Here is a 22596-nt window from a genome sequence, read left to right as displayed (position 1 = left end):
TACTGCTATTACATACCCTTTTCTGATTTGATTAGAGTGAAAAGGTACTGCTATTACATACCCTTTTCTGATTTGGTCAGAGTGAAAAGGTACTGCTATTACATACCCTTTTCTGATTTGGTCAGAGTGAAAAGGTACTGCTATTACATACCCTTTTCTGATTTGATTAGAGTGAAAAGGTACTGCTATTACATACCCTTTTCTGATTTGGTCAGAGTCAAAAGGTACTGCTATTACATACCCTTTTCTGATTTGGTCAGAGTCAAAAGGTCTTGCTATAAAATTCTTTTCTATTTGTAGTTGAATACAAGCCATCCCACCCTACAGCCACCAGTACCTCTCCTTATATAATCAGTCAAGGCATGCAAGCATCAAGAAGTTTCTTATATAATTATTGGTCCTAGCAGTTGCACTCTCAGTAATTCTGAAATACTTGTGTCATTTTTAAAAGCTTCAAAAGTTCGTGATAACACAGCTGCTGATCCAAGTGACATAGAACAAGTTGGTTTTTCCTTAGTGTCACCGAGTAAAGCCTAAGGTGTATGCATTTATTAGCCTATGTATCTGCAAGTAATAGCGATCATACTACAGGGCAAATAAATCTGCAACAGTATTTAACAATATATCTCTCTTGGTCATTCGTGAGCAACAAATACAGAGCAGTTGGCAAAACTGCAACTCGCAATTTATTATGGGAACTCTAGATTATTGTAGTAAGCAATCTGAAATCATAAAGTCACACAGAAAACTGCTTACTGTAACCAAGTCCTAAGGCTAAGCGCACCATATAATCCTAACATACCTCCATAAAGTCATACATGTATAGTCAACTGCCGAGAATGAATTGAACTGGCTGTTAAAAATCCTTCCGAGTTTAACATTCTGCACACAAGCTTTATACAGGAGTGGCATGGCATTTGGACTACAAGTCTGCTTGTTTGAATGCCAGCTGCATAATTATTTTCTCGTCACGCAGTTGTTTGATAAACAATGTATATAAATAATGCTGTATGCTCATGTCTTGCCAGAGTAAACTCTAAAATATGTCTAATATTGCATATATTAGTTCTTGAAATGGGAAGAGTTGATAAAGATGCCCACTTGTCGGAGTTGTTTCTCATGGAACATGCCCGCCAGATAACAATGCAAAAAATACTGTGAATGTTTGAAACTTCTGTTCCTTCTATTTTGAAGATGAAAACAATTTCTGACCACTTGAAGCATTCATGTAAATTATAACAGAAACTTACACCAGTTGATGACTTGTGTATAAACAATCATGAAAGACAATAAATGATAGTTTCCTGACTGTCACAATGTAAAGCAAATAGACAGCGTGTCATGCTGACTGTACTTGTGATCTAACCAGACCCTCCTGCTGACCCAACGGTTACTGTCAGACCTACTACAGGACGTCGCTGCTAACAGGGGCGCTAATCCAACCTTTGACGAAGTGAGTGGCTGCTACGGACTCGCCAAACAGCTTGTGAGGGCATCAAACAGGACTTGCTTTTCCAAATTTCTACCTAGCAAAGTGACAAATGAAGTGTTGATGAATATAATGGTGAGTTAAGACACTTGCAGGAGCTCCTCCATTTGTATGAACTGAGCTTGTATCAAGTTACACAGTGTATTTCATAAAATGTTCCAACGGCATATTGCGTTTTGATCTCAAGTGGAAGTTATTGAGTGGATAATCAAGGGATGACTGACAGTGGAGACAAAGGAAGCAGATAGAAAGTTTGGCCAAGCATATAGAAGTATGCATATGTTTTGCGTACTGTAATGATAGCCTGAGGACTCTGTAAACAAACAAAAAATAACCTAACATCTGGCCGAATGTATTGATTAAACTATGCATGAGTAATAATACTCCGGAAAAATCTAGAAAATTAAAAGGTTTATTTATTGAGACTACTTGAGCTGCGATAACAGAGCTTTTAGCTAAAATCATTTTTTCTAAACTTAAAACAAAAACGTTAAAGAGGAATGATGATGTCACAAGACTAGGGCAAGCCTCCGGTAGGGTAGCTACGAGAAAAATCCTGTAAAGCATCGAGTTAGCGAATGAGATCCATGATGGATTGCTCATCTCACTTTCCTAATAACAAGCAAACAAACCTCTTGACCTTGCAGCTAATGATTTCTCCTTTCAATCAAACCATTGCTCACACTTTGTACCAAAGAAAATGGTGGTTAGACAGATATAATCACTCGAATGTTATTTTATCAATGAATAATATTGTGCAAGCTATTTAACAGGACAAACAATCTAACAAGCCAGTGCAGACTCCCTCACTAACAATATTCAGTCTCACTATCATTCATTTGATGAATCCTACTGAATCTCAAATAGAAAAATAAACATTTTCATGGCAAACAGAGAATGTTAAGAGATTTACAAATGGGAGCCTTAAGTCAACATTGGGTACAAGGTGGGAAGCTGTCGGTCACTAAGCAACATTTGGCAAAGCTTACACTGAGAGAAATCAACTAACAACTCTACCAGGATAAACACGCTGATGTATATGGCTACAGACCGTACAAGCGACGTAAATCGAGAATGTCTATCTTGTCAAGTCAGTCACATCGTAACTTTACTATCGCTGCTCTCGTTGATATGAATTTGGCTGAAAAGAGAATTAGTCGTCCGAACAAAGAGACCCGTAGTCAAAGACACTTGACTGCAGGTCTAAATGGAACTCGTCTGCCGCTTTGGTCAAATGGAGAACCTTTATCCAATCACAGAACTTATGACTTTTTGTGAATCGATTTCAAGTCCAATATTCAGAATACACTTTTCAAACTTGTTAGAATTATTCCCTCCTCACTTAACTCACTTAATGCAACTTAACATGTAGTTGTATCCTATCACTCCTAGAGTGTTTTCCTATAGCCGTTACTATGTTTCATTCAAAACTGGTAGTAAAAGTTGGGCACGGAAATACGAAAACACACGGAAATATGAAAACACACGGAAATACGAAAACACACGGAAATACGAAAACACACGGAAATACGCACGCGGATGAAGTGAAAAGTTGGTTGTTTGACTCACTGTGAATCTTTAAGTCTTCAGACATTTTAATAGCGAATCAGAACCATAATTTTTTGGCCATGATTTAGATTATACCAGCCATCCAAGACCTCATCTCTTTTATACAGAGGTACAGCAATATACACCTCTCTCCTTTTTAACATCCCGTCGTCATATAACCCCCTCAACCTTATGCATGACCCAATATTAATAGATGCTAGAGAACCAAGACTATGCATGAGACAAGAGACTCGCAGAAGATTACAAGCCATGAAATCTAAAGAATACAAGAACAGTACTGGGTAGAAATCCTACCTATAAAAATCAGTGAGCACGAGGGTGATAAAATGGGAGACTTTGTAGTGCGCTTATCATATGTCTCATAAACTCCTTGCAAGATGGTGCTGTGGCTATTGCCTGCTTCACATACCAAACCCTGAAATAACACAATAAAAGATAAGGGATCATTTGATGCAAAAAACTGGTTAGTTCTCATAAACATGTCACTAGCAGTGAGTTGAGATAACCATCCAATCACATTTCGCATCAACTTCACTAACTAACAGCAGGTTAATTTAATACAAATGCTTACATTTGTTAGTTTTACTACGCCGTCAGCTCAACAACAAAGGAACAACGAGATAAAGAGGATAGTTAATTTCATCTATGAACGACCTCTAATACACTCTAGTGACCTCTAATACTAACTATAAATAATATTTTTAGAGATACATTGAATTTAATTATTTTCTATTACAATGGTGGGTGCCATTCGGTGAAGTCAATAAACGGTTTGCTATATTGACTTCACCGATGGTCTGTAAGTAATCGATTATTTGGAGACACACTTCTGAGAAACCACGGGTAAGAACTCCCAGATGATCTCATTTAAAGAAATGAATGAATAATAGTATAGAGACTTTGAAAGAATGTAAACAATCACTTATAATAGGAATAATATTACAACATCCGCAAGCTTTCTTTTAGTAGATTTCACCAAAATGTATAATTAGCAGTAATTTAGCAACAAGGTCGCTAGACACATTTATTCATTATTTATTGTGTTATTTCACAGGTCTCTTTGCCTTCAAAATAGACACATAGACATACAATCTGTGATAACATAGACATACAATCTGTGATAACATAGACCTATTAACACATTTACTGCACAATATTGCTTCTTCAATAGATAGAAGCACTTTGGGGAAAGCTTGAACATGAGCCGGAAATAATAAGGTGTAACAATCATACTATATTGGATAAACAAACATTTACCTAGTTTTCTCATAAAACAAATATGCTTTCCAGCAAAATAGTATTATATTTCCGACAGGCTGAAAGAATGGACAAGACAACTCTAAATTGCTTTCAGTATGGCTTCTTTCTTGCAAAGGGACATTGTGAGAGGGACACAGAATTAACAATCTACAATATTTATAACTCCTAATGCGATCTCCCATTACACAGTCGTGTGCATCTATGATAGACTATTGATATGCTCTTCATGTGTGTGCATCTATGATAGACTATTGATATGCTCTTCATGTGTGTGCATCTATGATAGACTATTGATATGCTCTTCATGTGTGTGCACAAACATGGTACAAACGTTGCCTCGTTGTACCCAAAACTAAATATTGTACAGGGCTTTGCCAAAACCTATTTAATACCAACATCAGCGGTTACTTGCTTGTTATGGGAATAAATGCTAAAGTTCAGCATTTGATCTGGTGTAAACTATAGAAGCGGTATTGATGCACCACATATACAAAGTGAAGAACATAATTTTATGCACAGTCAAGCCTCGATATACATCTGACAAGCTCATTGTCAGATGTTGACAAACGTTTTTTTAAAGAATGCAACGTATTTTATTTTATAGCTACAGCCTATCAATATTTGCTTCAGGTAATTGTATGTGATTTAAAACAAATGCATTACATAAAATAATTAAAAAATATTAGTTATATATGAGAAACTAGGTATAATAGCCAAGATGGTTTTACTGCAGCTTTGCCTTCACTTTAATGACAGGCGAACAAAGAGCAGGAGTAGGTAAAGTCATAGGTAAAGGGGGTAGAACAGTAGCATGGTGTGTAGGTAAAGGGGGTAGAACAGGAACATGGTGTGTAGGTAAAGGAGGTAGAACAGTAGCATGGTGTGTAGGTAAAGGGGGTAGAACAGGAACATGGTGTGTAGGTAAAGAGGGTAGAGCAGTAGCATGGTGTGTAGGTAAAGGGGGTAGAACAGGAACATGGTGTGTAGGTAAAGGGGATAGAGCAGTAGCATGGTGTGTAGGTAAAGGGGGTAGAGCAGGAGCATGGTGTGTAGGTAAAGGGGGTAGACCAGGAGTATGGTGTGTAGGTAAAGGAGTTAAAGCAGGAATACGGTGTGTAGGTAAAGGGGATAGAACAGGAACATGGTGTGTAGGTAAAGGGGGTAGAGCAGGAACACGGTGTGCAGGTGAAGGAGATAGCGCAGGAGTATGGTGTGTAGATAAAGGAGGTAGAGCAGAAGCGTGGTGTGTAGGAAAAGGAGGTAGAACAGGAACATGGTGTGTAGGAAAAGGAGGTAGAACAGGAACATGGTGTGTAGATAAAGGGGATAGAACAGGAACACGGTGTGCAGGTGAAGGAGATAGCGCAGGAGTATGGTGTGTAGATAAAGGAGGTAGAGCAGAAGCGTGGTGTGTAGGAAAAGGAGGTAGAACAGGAACATGGTGTGTAGGAAAAGGAGGTAGAACAGGAACATGGTGTGTAGATAAAGGGGATAGAACAGGAACACGGTGTGCAGGTGAAGGAGATAGCGCAGGAGTATGGTGTGTAGATAAAGGGGGTAGAACAGGAGCATGGTGTGTAGGTGAAGGGGGTAGAAAAGTAGCATGGTGTGTAGGTAAAGGGGGTAGAGCAGAAGCATGGTGTGTAGGTAAAGGTGGCCAACCAGTCATACATGTACCGATTTACAAAATTCCAATGTTTCAAAAAACTTTGGCTATCATATGATGGAAATTACTGCAGATGTAGTCAAATATTGGCTCAAAGTTCATATCTGTCGTATTTCAAGCAAGTTGCTTGTTAACGTGGTCATAAATCAAGGTTTGACTACATACTACTTCTGCCAGATGCTTTGAAAATTTGCTCCATTTTGCAGCAATCTAGCATTATTTTTGCAACGTGATGTCGGTGAAAGCGCATTTGCCACCTAAACACCACCAAAAACCTTTCATACATTTCATCTTCAACTATTGCCAAGAGTTAAAATATACCTTACTTTCAACAATAACTGGCCCAGTTGAATAAATCAAAGGGGCAGATGGCTGAGTAAAAGTGTAAATATTTACTTGCTAATTTAAAACTGATTACTTAAAAGTCTGTAGCTTGTATCTATTCAACACTGGCTGTAAAACTTCTTTGTGTTTATGATAAAGAAAAGACAAAAGTGAGCAAACAACTCCAAAGTGTTGATATGAGAGTCAGAGAGCTCTAGCAAAATCTGTAATATGGGCACACTTCATTTATGAAATACGAAATGTTTTTCTATTATATATTATAGAATTCACAAAACATAAATTTAGGTATAGTAATGTTTTAAAAGATAAGAGGTGATTAAGGATTACAAGCCCTTTGAATCAAGACAAGACAACTTCCAAATTACAAAATACCAGCTTCACAGTTGGAGAGCACCAATCCTTTTACAACAAGAGTGGCTAACCAGTCAGAGGCTAAAAGACAGTTTTCACCGTGTCACTATAAAGAGCCACACTATACACAGACACACATGAACCACCCCAGTTTCTTCCCCTCCCTCTCACTTATGCTCAGAGACTACTGTTCTTCCAGATTTACTGTAAATGTCACACATCAACATGATAGTGACATAAACTGCACCCACCGAAGCAAAACTACAGGTCAGTGACTTTTGACGATGAGCACTCTCTGCACTGTCTCACGGACAAACTCTCAGTTCAATGTCAAGTATATGTCTACAAACCAGGATTGATAAAAAAGCACAGCAGGCAATGCTCTTGACTACCTTCCGAAGCCTCAAAACAATTGCCCCCATCCGAGGAAAAAACTGTTGGATGTGGGGGTCAAACCCATGAAATTCTGCTTAGCATACTGACACTCTCATCAGCTTCCCTAATCACGATCATTCCAAGCCGAGGAAAAATAGCCAATAGCAATAATATATACAGTTCTAAAGAGAGACCTTTTATTGGTAACTTCCTGCGGCGCACCTAACAATCTCTTACAACGCAGTGGTTGAAGATCACTGCTATAAAACACACACAAAATTTAACATGAGCATAACAGCTGCACAAACTGGGCAAGGAGCTGCATGTGGCTCAGAAGCCATGGGTAGACTTACCCTGAGCTATAAGATAGTCGAGACACTAGCTTGCTGACTGTACATGAGAGAGTATAAGACAAACCTTGAGGCGCAGCAGCTCCATGGCTGATCCATCTGACGATTGGATAAGCCTCTCCCATAGAAGGTTTTGTAAGAAAAGGTCAAACTTTTGAGGGTCTAGGGAGCCATCCATGTCTATTCTCACTGTGCTCACAGTCTGCAATAAGACTGTAAGAGAATTGGGAAGTCTAGCAGGAGGTAGCAGCGCGACTGCAACAGGCATCAGAGAAGGCTAGTGTGAAAACTGTTTCAGAGTGCTGTGCAGCTGCAAGTTGATAGGTAAGTAGATACTTGGTCTATGTGACTTACTGTCTCAATGTGACTCAATATATTTATATAACTCACTGTGTCTATGTGACTCACTGTGTCTATATAACTCACTGTGTCTATGTGACTCACTGTGTCTATATAACTCACTGTGTCTATATAACTCACTGTGTCTATGTGACTCACTGTGTCTATATAACTCACTGTGTCTATACAACTCACTGTGTCTATGTGACTCATAAGACCTATGTAACTCATAAGGCCTATGTGACTTGCTGTCTCAATGTGACTCAAAAGGTCTATGTGACTCATAAGGGCTATGTGACTTACTGTCTCGATGTGACTCAATATATTTGTTACTCACTGTGTCTATGTGACTCACTGTGTTTATATAACTCACTGTGTCTATACAACTCACTGTGTCTATATGGCTCATAAGACCTATGTGACTCATAAGGTCTATGTGACTTACTGTCTCAATGTGACTCAAAAGGTCTATGTGACTCATAAGGTCTATGTGACTCATAAGGTCTATGTGACTCATAAGGCCTATGTGACTCATAAGGTCTATGTGACTTACTGTCTCAATGTGACTCAATATATTTATGTTACTCACTGTGTCTATGTGATCCACTATGTCTATGTGACTCACTGTGTCTATGTGACTCACTGTGTCTATATAATTCACTGTGTCTATATAACTCACTGTGTCTATGTGACTCACTGTGTCTATATAACCCACTGTGTCTATGTGACTCCATGTGTTTATATAACTCACTGTGTCTATGTGACTCACTGTGTCTATATAACTCACTGTGTCTATATAACTCACTGTGTTTATGTGACTCACTGTGTTTATATAACTCACTGTGTCTATGTGACTCACTGTGTCTATGTTACTCACTGTGTCTATGCGACTCACTGTGTCTATATAATTCACTGTGTCTATATAACTCACTGTGTCTATGTGACTCACTGTGTCTATATAACCCACTGTGTCTATGTGACTCCATGTGTTTATATAACTCACTGTGTCTATGTGACTCACTGTGTCTATATAACTCACTGTGTCTATGTGACTCACTGTGTTTATATAACTCACTGTGTCTATGTGACTCACTGTGTCTATGTGACTCCCTGTGTTTATATAACTCATTGTGTCTATGTGACTCACTGTGTCTGTTACTCACTGTGTCTATGTGACTCCCTGTGTTTATATAACTCACTGTGTCTATGTGACTCCCTGTGTTTATATAACTCACTGTGTCTATGTGACTCCCTGTGTTTATATAACTCACTGTGTCTATGTGACTCCCTGTGTTTATATAACTCACTGTGTCTATGTGACTCACTGTGTCTATGTTACTCACTGTGTCTATGTGACTCACTGTGTCTATATAGCTCACTGTGTCTCAACAACTCACAGTGTCTATGTGATTCTTGTCTCCAGCACTAAGCACTGCTGAACTCTGTTGCTTCCCCATCAGGTTATCCTGTAGCTGGCTATGTGACGAGTCGCAACCGTAAGCATTCAGGTCAAGAATCTGGTCCAAGTCAACCCTGGAGACAAAATGCAACACTGAGTGAGCCATTGCAACAGTTAAATCTAATAATTCACTTATCATCATGTTTTGGATATTAGTAAGAAACATAAAGCATAGGTTGTGGCAATAGAAAGTTACAAACCTTGAATGGGTTGTAGGTATTACAATGGCTGCAGAGTTGATATCACTGCAAAAGAAAGAGCAAATGTAGATGCATGTTAGTGAGGACCACACGTGAGACAAGGAGTTGGCATGACATGACCATAACTGATGTCTTTAATAGCAATACATGTTCCAACTAACGCTCGGGCTACACGTCTGCTGTAGCCAAGGCTAGCATTGGTCAATAAAAGAGCATTAGAGAAAAGACAATGTTAAACAATAGATAAAGTCAATCTGTATGTATAAAAAAGTCGAGCCTACTTTAGGAAGATATCCTCAAATGAGATAGGAATCCATAGTGTTAAGGGGGATAAGGCAAATTAAGCTCTCAGAAATTATTACAAGTGTAAACGTAAAGTAAGTTAAACTGATAGACAATAGAACTTTAGGGTCATAGACTTATAGTACTTTATTCGGTTTCATTAGACTCTGGTTTTTACAGAGAGTGACTACGCAGAGTGCATATAGATGTTTGCTTAAGCTTTAACCAAAGTGCCCACAAAAACATCTCTCTATTTAACAGAAATTCACAGCTATTCATCTTGACATTACATGTGTGGGCACATGTATCACACCTTGACATTACATGTGTGTGAGCATATGTATCACACCCTGACATTACATGTGTGTGAGCATATGTATCACACCTTGACATTACATGTGTGTAAGCATATGTATCACACCTTGACATTACATGTGTGTGAGCATATGTATCCCACCTTGACATTACATGTCTGTGGGCATATGTATCCCACCTTGACATTACATGTGTGTGAGCATATGTATCACACCTTGACATTACATGTGTGTGAGCATATGTATCACACCTTAACATTACATGTGTGTGAGCATATGTATCACACCAAGGCATCAATGCATGGAGACATTTATTAACTTTCCTCTAAATAGCTAGACCAGACTTCATATTAATAAAAACAGACCAAGACTGTCTCTCCAGAGCGAATTCTGCTAAACTATGTTACAGTTTGTCATCTCACCTTATGTAAGACTTGATCTTATGAAGTTGCTCTTCGCTCACCAAATCAATCTTGTTTAATAATATAATATCTGCCAGAGCCACTTGCCTGTAACAACAGCACATTTTATGGAACCTACAAACTGCATAACACATGAAATAAAACTAGAGAACCTTAGAAGGTGGCAGAACTGGTAGGTGACAGTGTGGAACAAGGTACTACTTACCTTAGTAGTGTATAGCAAGGTATCTACCTTAGTAGTATATAACAGTTTAGAGCAAGCTACCTACCTTAGTAGTATATAGCAGTGTAGGGCAAGGTACCTATCTTAGTAGTATATAGCAGTGTAGAGCAAGGTACCTACCTTAGTAGTATATAACAGTGTAGAGCAAGGTACCTACCTTAGCAGTATCTAGCAGTGTAGAACAAGGTACCTACCTTTGTAGTATATAACAGTGTAGAGCAAGGTACCTACCTTAGTAGTATATAACAGTGTAGAACAAGGTACTTACCTTAGTAGTATATAACAGTGTAGAGCAAGGACCTTAGTAGTGCATAACAGTGTAAAACAAGGAACTTACCACAGTAGTTTAGCATACAGTACCTACCTAAGATCTAATGGACGACAGACCTAACCGCGCATGCCAAAATATTTTTATTGAGTAATATCGACAAATTGTTTTGGCCAACTACAAAACTGTTTAGCAACCAGTAGTACTTTTAACCGGTGAGCTACTATATAATTTGTTAATAACCCGCATGACTATTATAGACTAGCCCTATAATAGGGTCAAGTGTTTTGAATCTTAGGCTAGATTGGCATATTGGGTTTCGACCCTCTTTTCAAGTCAAGTAATTAACTTCATTTTAGTATGCGCACTGTTGGCATTGACTTTAGTTCAATGGTTGTTGCAAATTTCAATGTAAATTTTGACACATCTCGGCAGACCTAAATGTGAAACAAGAAGACCTCACCTGACAGCTTCATTAATTTCAACATCTTTCCTCTGCTCTTCCAGCTGAGAGAGGATGTGTTTCCCATCAACAACCGTGAGGATACCTGAACAAGAGTATGTAGTAGAATTGGAGTTGCACCAGATTATGTAGGTCCCCCATTACCAAAATCATAAAAATATACATAATCGAGAACATTTATCTTGTACAAGGCTGAAATATTACAAACTTACAGTATAAACACACAACTTACCCCATATACCCCATATACATAAGTATATACACATAACTCGCCACCTATATCTATAGATATGAGTATATACACATAATTCATCGGCCATGTAGGCGAGTGCATACACAGAATTCACCTCCCATATAGCTAAATATATATATCAGTGTTTGTCTGTCTTCTGCCTGTCGTTTGTCCAGATATAGCGATAAAGTTTTAGCAATGAAAATTCACCTTTGTACTGGATTTAAACTTGTCATGTTTCAATTACAAGTCTACTAAAAAGCATGCGTAACCACAAGGCTACGTTATTCTTACCACACTCATAGCTTTTACCATATACTGTTACTATATCCTTATACCATATCCTTTTCGCGATTGTAATTAATTAATACGGTGCGCCTTCAGGTTGTGATGTACCTGTTGTACGATTTTTTCGCTTTACGAAGTGAATCACGATGTTTTTTGTTTTTGCAACGTGAAGACGGAAATTTTTTCGACTTTTTCCCGCCATACAATATCAAGGAAAAAGATTCTATCAACAATTTGGCAGTCGATGTGCTAATTACGTCGGCATAACGAAGATGCTGAAATGATATTCACCAAAATCCCTCTCACAACGCATGAAAGAAATACGATACTAGCTAGCTTTTTATCTCAGCTCAGCGTTGTTCATTTTAAGTTATTGTGAAAACAAAACCGAAAACAGATAGGTGATAAAATTTTAGCCAATGACAAAGTTGAAGTTCAGTAAAATATATACAAAAACTTAGCTTTATGTCTGCTAAAATCATTTAAGTTAAATTCAACGTTTACGTTATAATTTTGTCTCAAAGGTAAGAACTCCCTACGGTACATTGTAATGTTACATTTTATTGCAGATCATAACCACTAAATACACTAAAGTTACCTACGGTAACTTTAGTGTATTTAGTGGTAGTTGTTAGGTTAATATATTTTTATTACTAATTTTAATATGTACAGTACGCATATAAAATCTTGATGATTTTTACCATGGGGTGTTTGCATTAGATAATTGATTTGGGTTTTTATACCACGCTATATGACATTTTCGCCTTATGATGCCAACACTGAAATGAACTTAAATAATATAATTTTATACCGAACCATTTTCCATTGTAATCATAACACAACAAACTTTATTCAGCCATTACTTGCTAATTATTTCACATTTACATTTAAACACCTTTACAGCCGTTTTATTTTTTCTTCTTAATTTATTCCAACTGCACAAAGCACTTTATTCATGATAGGAATTTTAAAAGTTGAAATGGTAAATGTTAAATAAAAATAAATGTCATGCGCAAAGACTTTTTTATTACACGAGCAACTCTGGACATTCAGCAAATATAAGTACATACGCATAACTCACCACTCAAATATGTCAGACTTCATACACATAACTCACCACTCAAATATGTCAGACTTCATACACATAACTCACCACTCAAAAATGTCAGACTTCATACACATAACTCACCACTCAAATATGTTAGACTTCATACACATAACTCACCACTCAAATATGTCAGACTTCATACACATAACTCACCACTTAAATATGTCAGACTTCATACAGATAACACACCAACTCACTTGAAGCTCATATTCATGCACTTAACCTACCGTCTACATAGATGTCACTAGCCAAGCCATCATCCAGCCAGAATAGGTTAGCCACTGGACCTGTAGCATATAATAGAGATATATGCAATAAATTAAGTATGGTCAAACTGATGTTAGAGAACTGATAACTCCATCCATTACGATGATACGTGTTCTGCTACTGGTCTATTAGCTTCATAATAAATTCAACAGGTTCTCTAGAGCAAGATTTCCTTGCATAACCCCAATGGAATGAGGTGGTCAGCAAAATATTGTGCTTTATAAATGAGAAAAATCAGCCAACATTGTGAAAAGAGAAAACATTTAAAGTATTTAAAAATATGAAGATACCATGATAAACTTTACAAAACTTAATCTTCCAGAGTTGACAGATGTTACCATGAACATTTTTCACTCATATCAAAGATATTGAGCAACTAACAAAACATGTACACTCCAGCGTATAATTATACAGTTGGTTAAGTCTGGCAACTATACATGTACATATATTCAGAGATATGAATAATACCTGGATCAGCTAAACCTGTCGTCTCAAGAAGAATATAATCAAACTTGCCCTGCTTGTCCATCAGTAGCTCAATAGCTTTAACGGCGTTATCTCTGTACAACAGTAATAACACTTATTACAGTCACTAGTCAATGCTAGAGTTTAAGTGACTCGCAATAACACATGCTGAGTTAGAGGAGCACTTATTACAGCCACTAGTCAATGCTAGAGTTTAAGTGACTCGCAATGACACATGCTGAGTTAGAGGAACACTTATTACAGTCACTAGTCAAGGCTAGAGTTTAAGTGACTCGCAATGACACATGCTGAGTTAGAGGAGCACTTATTACAGCCACTAGTCAAGGCTAGAGTTTAAGTGACTCGCAATGACACATGCTGAGTTAGAGGAACACTTATTACAGCCACTAGTCAAGGCTAGAGTTTAAGTGACTCGCAATGACACATGCTGAGTTAGAGGAACACTTATTACAGTCACTAGTCAATGGTAGAGTTTAAGTGACTCGCAATGACACATGCTGAGTTAGAGGAGCACTTATTACAGCCACTAGTCAATGCTAGAGTTTAAGTGACTCGCAATGACACATGCTGAGTTAGAGGAACACTTATTACAGCCACTAGTCAATGCTAGAGTTTAAGTGACTCGCAATGACACATGCTGAGTTAAAGGAGCACTTATTACAGCCACTAGTCAAGGCTAGAGTTTAAGTGACTCGCAATGACACATGCTGAGTTAGAAGAACACTTATTACAGCCACTAGTCAATGCTAGAGTTTAAGTGACTCGCAATGACACATGCTGAGTTAGAGGAGCACTTATTACAGTCACTAGTCAAGGCTAGAGTTTAAGTGACTCGCAATGACACATGCTGAGTTAGAGGAACACTTATTACAGCCACTAGTCAAGGCTAGAGTTTAAGTGACTCGCAATGACACAATGCAACACTTCTGAGTTAAAGGAAAAGTGACAGCCGCAAAGTCTCCTTCATCAAAACGCAATATAACAAGCGATTTATTTCCTCGTAAAATACTTGTTAATTACTCAGCATGCTTGAGCAAGAAGCAGCAAAGGTCAAAGGTGATTGCAAATTATTATTATTATTATAGCTGACTATAACTCAGGTAGTTAAAAAACCATATAATTGATATTGTATTAATTTATATTAATACAATTTCATATTTGATATCAAAATTTCCCCAGTCACGTTTAAGAGAACCAAACTAGTCAATAAAATTATTATAATTATAGGTATCATGTTATCAGACCCGAGTTCCTTGAGTACACATTGATGAGATGTTATAGCCATTGATACAAGCATTATTATTATTATTATTATCACTACTCAATTTTTAGTCTTGTTTTTATCAAACTTACTCAATACTATAACAACTGTGTATTCATAATCTCCTATTTTAACTTGTACAACTAAGATGAAAACAATCCAACATCTTCGCTATAAACACTTACATGAAGTATATACACTTTGCTATAAACACTTACATGAAGTATATACACTTCGCTATAAACACTTACATGAAGTATATACACTTCGCTATAGACACTTACATGAAGTATATACACTTTGCTATAAACACTTACATGAAGTATATACACTTTGCTATAAACACTTACATGAAGTATATACACTTTGCTATAAACACTTACATGAAGTATATACACATCGCTATAAACACTTACATGAAGTATATACACTTCGCTATAAACACTTACATGAAGTATACACATTGCTATAAACACTTACATGAAGTATATACACTTTGCTATAAACACTTACATGAAGTATATACACATTGCTATAAACACTTACATGAAGTATATACACTTCGCTATAAACACTTACATGAAGTATATACACATTGCTATAAACACTTACATGAAGTATTGCATGGGAGACAGCAAAGTGCATGTATGTAGTCAGCAGTATTAGGATGCACTATTGTATGAAGGTAGCCAGGGAAAGCAAACTCAAATTTAATTTTGTACTAAATCAGAAATAGAAAAAAGTTATTCCTTCCCAAGTTTGTATAACTCGTGGGGGACACCTATAAAACAGCATATTGCTAAACACAAGCCTAGAAATTACGCCTCAAGATGCTGCAAAAGAGTGGCCGGTAGAGGAGAGATAGTAAATGTATCGTACTCCAAGCTTCGGCATAAAATACCAGCACCCAAGGATTAGAAAAGTAACTCATATCACGACATTCACTCACTTGATGGAGCAGCACAAACAACCATTTCTTAGCTCCAGCCACTCTTCAAACAACGGAGCATCTGCTTCTCCACTTGATACAGTCATGGATTTTTCCATCGCTCCATCTCCTGCATGTAATCCACACATTAAATTTGCCGGAGCACAATATGATATCAACAATAGCATTAAACAGTTTAAGATGATCCAAATATAAGTACTCTGATAAAAAACACATTATTGCTAGGTCAATCGCTACTTGAAATTAAACAGAAATTAAAAACATGAATCCTATGTTGATATACAATGCAATAGCAGATGAGTTAACACCTGACATACTCTATGTGAGTTGATATGGCCAATAACAGACCAGTTATATGTTGGTTATACATTACCTTCACCAAACTCATTCATGATTACGGCTATTTTCTTCCCATGATTCTCTGTGAGAATATAGTTTAGTAGAGTTGTCTTGCCTGCCCCTGTAATAAGAAATGGCCACACAACTGTCTAGAATAGTTTTCCTCTTAAAATCCTACTAATTAAATCCTTTAACACATAAACGCAGAAAACGTAGTATCATTTACTCCCGACATGGTTCATCAAAATAGAGAAACTCATTAGTAGTCACACTGATAGACAAACTTTGAGCATCAAACGCACCTAAATAGCCAGTTATAATGGTAACTGGCACAGATTTAGTATCTGCAGCAACAAGCATTGGCGGCCCTTCTTCATCATCAGATTCCATTCTCAAAACTTCAGAGAAATCTTTGATGACAAAAGTTTGAGATTCTCCAACTTCTACTGATCTAGCAAATTCTTTGTCTCCTTTACTCTTATAGAAGTCCGCACCTCTTCAAAGCTACTCAAACTGCAAAAATTAGTAAACTTTCAGATCATAGATCAACAAGGTGCTTCAGCAAAGGGAAAGTCTTTTTTTAGTTTACGCACTGATGCAGAGATATACACTGATCCTTCACTAACTATATACTGCAGTATGAAAGGGGCTCGTGCCAGTAGCAAGCACTTGAAGTAATGGTAATTATCAACATTGACCATTAAGTTTTATAAAAGCCTGGTTGGCTTAGCTGAGTAGCTGACTAAAATCAAACTTGCCTCTGCATTCACAAACCATGGCAAGTTCAAGTACACTTATAACAGGAGCTTGCTCCAATATACATGTAGCTCACATTTAGCTTAAATGAGCTTGAGCTTATTATCAACATTGCGCTAGTTGGCAACCTTGAACACTAAACTCATGCATGATTTCATTATTTGACATTGTTTTAAATGCAAGTAAAAAGTATTGTGGATATTAGTCTAACCTAATCTTTAGTATATTGATCTTTGATCTGTCTGTGGTTAGCCAGCATTTTGTTTACAATGTGAGCTAAATTAAAAATTAATTGAATGGCTACTTCATATTTATTAAGGAAGCATTTTGTAGTTGATAATAGATAAGGGAAACCTCCTAGTAGGCTATTTTGGATCTGAAGCAAGTGAATTGTGTCACTTTTTCATTTTAAACATGTCAGAACACTGTGAAATGACAAAGAATTGCTATCGAAACTGACAAAATTACATGTATCATACTACTGTGCGTGGATAATGAGCATGAGGTTGAGTGCTTCAAGCATTAAGTGGCATAAAATGTAAAACAGTGGTATATAGACTAGAAATGACAGCTGTAATGCTTGCCAAAATCAATGCCGGTGCTTACTTACTATGATGTTTTAGAAACTGCTGATATCTTGCACAACTACATGTTTGACCAGTTTGTAACTAACAAAGAGAAACAGCCTTAGTTTTTCTTTGTTAGTTTTATCTTTGTTGTTAGGCATCACTAACCAGAAAGGTCTAGGGATGCCATTTTGTTACTCAATTTAAATACGGTAACAGGATGACAATGGTATGCTTTCACTCATCTGCTATACTTATGGTTAGAAAAGATTGTTCAAATACTTGGAGTTAGGAATAAATCTAGGTAAGGTATGACTAGGCCAATAGGTTTGGGGCCTTTTTATGGTTTAGAACTACCAGTATAGGCCAGTATAGAAAAAATACATAGTTCATTAATTCGCCGGCGGTGGAAATATTTATAACATCACAAGGTACAGTTGAAAACTTGAGAAAGGCGGGCATTGCCCATGATGAAAACCGATGAAATTTTTTTTATCAGACCTGTAGTCATTTCAGAGTCACACTTGCATTTTCCTTTAATAAATATGGGACCACTAAACGTTGTTGCTTAGAAATATTTTCTACAGCCAATCTTGGTGCATAAAATGTTTAGATTAACTGGCAATAGTAGTAACTGGTTCAATATGAAAGAAGTAGGATTTATATGCATGGGCAATCCTGTCCTCTTGCAAATAGTATTACACCTTTTTAGTGAAAGCTAGAAAATTTTTGAATTTTTATACACCCAGATAAACTAGCTTGAAATTTGAGTTATTATGGTGTTTAAATAACCTCGGAGTCGCTTTTCGTGGGTCACCTTTTTCGAGCCACGGTGCCTAGAGACAAACGACGTAAGTTCAAACGAAATGTCATTATTCAAAATGATCTTGTAGAAAATGGTGACAAAAGTTTACTGCTTGTGAATGCACCATTTTAACTCAAGAACTAAACTATTACTGCTCAATTTATCCTTGGCCCCATGTCAAGGATAAAACACCGTGCGCCAACTTGTCAGGCTTTTTTTTACAACTTTACGGCCACAAACTAAGTCCTTACTATTCATTAAACGTTTAGATCTAAGGCTAGAGCGCATGTGTATCGCGATAATCTGAGCCATGAAGTAAATCAGTGGTGTTACGCTAGTTGATAACGTCATAAATTTAATAAATATTTCGAAAATATTTCCTAGTTAATGAGTAAATGAATCAGCGCTAATATATATATTTTTATCTTGTTTACAGGCTAATTTGTCAAATTGACACGTGATAAAAATTGGTGTTTCACACCACTTACGCGAAGCATTCACTTATTTAATGCAGTACTGCGATTATATTTCTTTTTCATTAAAAACATATCATCTGGATGCAAAGGAACACATTGAAAACAATTGAGCACAACGAAAATTAGCTCTAGAAAACGTGATTGGCGCTCTAAATTACATTATTAGTAACAGACGATATTTTGTATTTGTACTTATGCCTACTTGTGAAGTTAAGCTCATAATTATATCAGCTAATGTTATACTTACTCGCAATTGCTCACAATTAACCTAAAACATTAATCTAGAAGGTCCAATTCTCTCTATTATATGCCGTCTGCTGCGCATTGTTGCCACCTGATCCGCGTGCCTTTATAAGGTTATTTGGTTCCATATAACCTAAGATTTTACTACATGTTAAAAGGGCATAGGTGAGTTTATACATATATGATATGCTCATTTACAAGCTGATTAAACCTATCACGTACTAAGCTGCGCTAATGGATCCATTATAAATGAAACGGCAGGATCTATACGCGACTGACCTTATTCTGGATCTGGATGATGTTTAGTCCCTAGAGCCTCATGAGAAGCAAGAGAGGGACCCTCCGATCGCTAGGTCTTTTTTTGTTAGTCCGCTACAATCTCCCCAGTGCGGATCTCCCGAGATGTCCTGAGGATGAATCCCTGCAAAAACTGACCAGAGTCACAGGAGAGGGCGTTTAGATTGTTAGAATGTGTGGTCATGTAGTGAGTAGATGCGTTCATTTCGGTCAGTGTGTCATGGATGGATGGAAACGTATCTTTGTTTGATACGATATTAATGTACAAAGACAATCTCTGTTGCTGTCTTCTGTGTTTTAAAGACTTTATTGATACTAATGAATGGTAGAGTTTGAATCGGGCAGTTTGGTATAATCTTGTACTCATTGATGTTAGTCATAGTTACACATAGCAGCTACTTCAAACCTTTTTGCAAGGACCGAGAATGCCTTCATCCTTTTCTCATTTCAACTTTGTTTCTGTACGTGGTTTGTGAAACATTGGAGAGAGTTTGACTGCTATGCTGTAGAAAATTTTGTGTTGACTGTTAGTTTGTTCTTTTAATTTGGTATTCTTATACTTTTAGTCAGAAAATGTGCTGAAATTTGCAATAACAAAATAATACAAAACATGTACATATGAACACAACTATGCATATATACAGTAAATGCTCCAATAACGTATACCTCCTATCATGTAAATTCCACATAATGTAAAGAATTTATGTAAAGTTTTTGTTTCGTACTACGTAAAAAAATTCATATCATATGTGTCAATTTGGTGCAAGTTTTCTAATTTGATATGAATAATAATCTTGCAGTTAGTCTTAAAAATATCGCTTTCTCTTTCCTCGCACAAGAAATTATCTCTATTATCTATACCAGTTCCGTGGAAGTCTAGTTTGTCTTTGGTCTAGTCTAGATTGTCAGACATGTCGAAGAAGCACAGAGAATAAGTAGCTGCGCAGTTCCGAATTACTTGAAGGCGTTCAATTGGTGCACGTGGTACAGCCTCACTCAACCAATCTGAATGTCATGAGTTGTAGTGTTGTCGAAAGCTATCTTTTACCTTGATCTATGAAGACAAATAGACAGCGGACAGGTAGTCGCCGCTCTTATTTTAGTCAAAATATATCTTTGTGTTACTGTATTTTAGACTAATACAATATTTGCTATTAGTTTGCCTTCTCAGAATAAACGTTGCTGTCGATAAAAAACAAACAAATCATTGTGATTGGAGGTCAAAGATGTGCACTCTTAACTTATTGAAAAATTACCGCAATCATGGACCATAATACGATTGAAAGCGATAAAAAAGGAGAAGAGTGGTCGATACAAACCAGTAATACTGCAGCTATGGCATGGCCAATAAACTAAAAGGTTAAGTCTAGTTTTTCCTTTTCGTATGTTCAAAAGGATGAGTTTAAAAAGATCTTAGAACGGATTAAGCAATTTACGTGTATTTTACTATATATAATATAGTAATATATATATAATATAAAATCCCTTTAATGTGAATATTCTTGGAATGGATTATTTGCGTAGTAGGAGTGTCTACTGAACGTGACACACTCACGTAAAAGCATGACATGAAAGTTGAACAAAATGGATAATAAGAAATACATGATAATTGTCTACAAGTTGTCGGGCTGAATAACACAGAAGACGCACACTCTAAACTACATGTACCACTCAAAATAATTATCGATAGAATGTTGTTGAGAACCAATAAGTGTTTTACGATGTAAAATGTGAAAAGATAACTAAACTTTTGTTCTTGATTAATTTCCGATTAATACTATGTACAGACTCTTCTAATTTGATAGACTGGAGATCAGTCTGGGAAGATTCTGAGATTTTACGCTTCTTAACTGCTTCAAATGTCAAGCCGTCAGAGACTTCAAAAAGTTTTCTTCGTAAACTGTCATCAACTATACCAAGAAGTAGTGCTTGCATCATGAATTCGTCATCTATGTCACCCAGGCTGCATACTTTGACTCCTTTTTGCAGAACAGCGATCTTCTCGTCTCTAGACTGAGCTCCTTGTTTTGTTGATAGAAGCTGGTGTCGCTTGATCATTTATTTTGAAGTCTTAGAGCAAAACTGTTCGAATTTCTCAATAGCATCATTGTACATGTCTGCAAATTTTCCTGTTCCGAATTTGAATGTCTGGAAGATATTTACACTACGAGGACCTATACATCTGAGAAGCATGGCTACTTTGATTTTGTCCTCTTTGTCAGCTTTCTCTGTTGCAGTAAGGCAGTAACTGAACTCTTCTCTGAAGCGAGGCCGTTGTGTAGGCAGCTCTGCTCTATCTTTCAGCAGTTTTAGCACCATAAAGTTGTATGCTTAAAGGTTGACTTGCAACTAAATTAACATTACAGTTATTTGTTGTCGAAAGATTCACCACGTCTTACTCTACTGTGTTGTAGGTGCAAAATATGTGGAAATGTGATGACAAGCTCTTAAAAGCTCAAAAACGAACAGTTAATCGCCGCCATCACGAAACTGCCGTAGATTATAGTAAGACACGAGTGAGACATGATGAATCTTTTGATACCAAATAACTGTAATGTGAATTTTGTCGCAAGTCAACCTTTAATCCATGGTCACCAATTCCTTATCACTTCAAAAGTTAGCTGTTGAAGTTCCATACTTGGGGTATGACGTTTTTGAATACAGTTTGTGAGAGGGTAGAAGTGGGTACCAAATGATGGATTGCTGTTGTAGAAAATTTTGTGTTGACTTAGTTTATTCTTTCAACTTGATAGTCTCATACTTTTAGCCAGAAAATTCACTGAAAAATACAGCAACAGACTAATACAGAGCATATGAACACGCGGTTATGCGTATACACGACATGCACTCAAGTACATAGCATGACATGGGTGTTAAAAAAATAGTGAACAAAATAGACATGAAGAATAAATAATAATTGTGAACAAGTTTTTGGGCCAAATAGCGCATAAGACGCCTGCTTTAAACTACGTGTGCCACCCAAGATTATGGAGCCTTACAGAGCCCCTTGGGTTTGCAACCCGAGTTGATAAACTGAGTTATATTTACAAACGCGAGTTTGTAAAAATACGGCGCAATATATTGGTATTACGGTAGCATAACCGTAGATCTGGTTATATTAACGATGGTACACCCACAGGCACCCGTT

At 37.0% G+C, this 22596-nt stretch overlaps 1 protein-coding gene across 3 annotated transcripts; it reads right to left on the bottom strand.

The window, feature by feature from the left end:
* Positions 1-864: 864 nt before the first annotated feature.
* LOC137398162 (zinc-regulated GTPase metalloprotein activator 1-like) lies at positions 865-18590 on the bottom strand. 3 transcript variants are annotated; one of them, XM_068084278.1, is made up of 13 exons: positions 18472-18590; positions 16608-16812; positions 16340-16426; positions 15967-16075; positions 13739-13830; positions 13231-13290; positions 11376-11460; positions 10422-10508; positions 9404-9448; positions 9142-9277; positions 7473-7607; positions 3353-3473; positions 865-1526 (listed from the first exon to the last, which is right to left on the bottom strand). In XM_068084278.1, the coding sequence occupies exons 2-13, from the start codon at positions 16693-16695 to the stop codon at positions 1465-1467; spliced, it is 1107 nt and encodes a 368-aa protein (XP_067940379.1). In that variant the 5' UTR covers positions 16696-16812; positions 18472-18590; the 3' UTR covers positions 865-1464. The 3 variants fall into 3 exon arrangements, with proteins under 3 accessions (XP_067940379.1, XP_067940371.1, XP_067940376.1); XM_068084270.1 differs by having other exon boundaries at positions 16608-16818; positions 18420-18571; XM_068084275.1 differs by lacking the exon at positions 18472-18590 and adding an exon at positions 18445-18469 and having other exon boundaries at positions 16608-16818.
* Between the last annotated feature and the right edge of the window lie 4006 nt (positions 18591-22596).

The sequence above is a fragment of the Watersipora subatra genome, chromosome 1 (genome assembly GCF_963576615.1).
Source record: "Watersipora subatra chromosome 1, tzWatSuba1.1, whole genome shotgun sequence".
In the NCBI taxonomy this organism is placed as follows: Eukaryota; Metazoa; Bryozoa; class Gymnolaemata; order Cheilostomatida; family Watersiporidae; genus Watersipora; species Watersipora subatra.
Note: the sequence above shows the minus strand (reverse complement) of the source record. Positions and strands in the feature narration are given on the sequence as shown.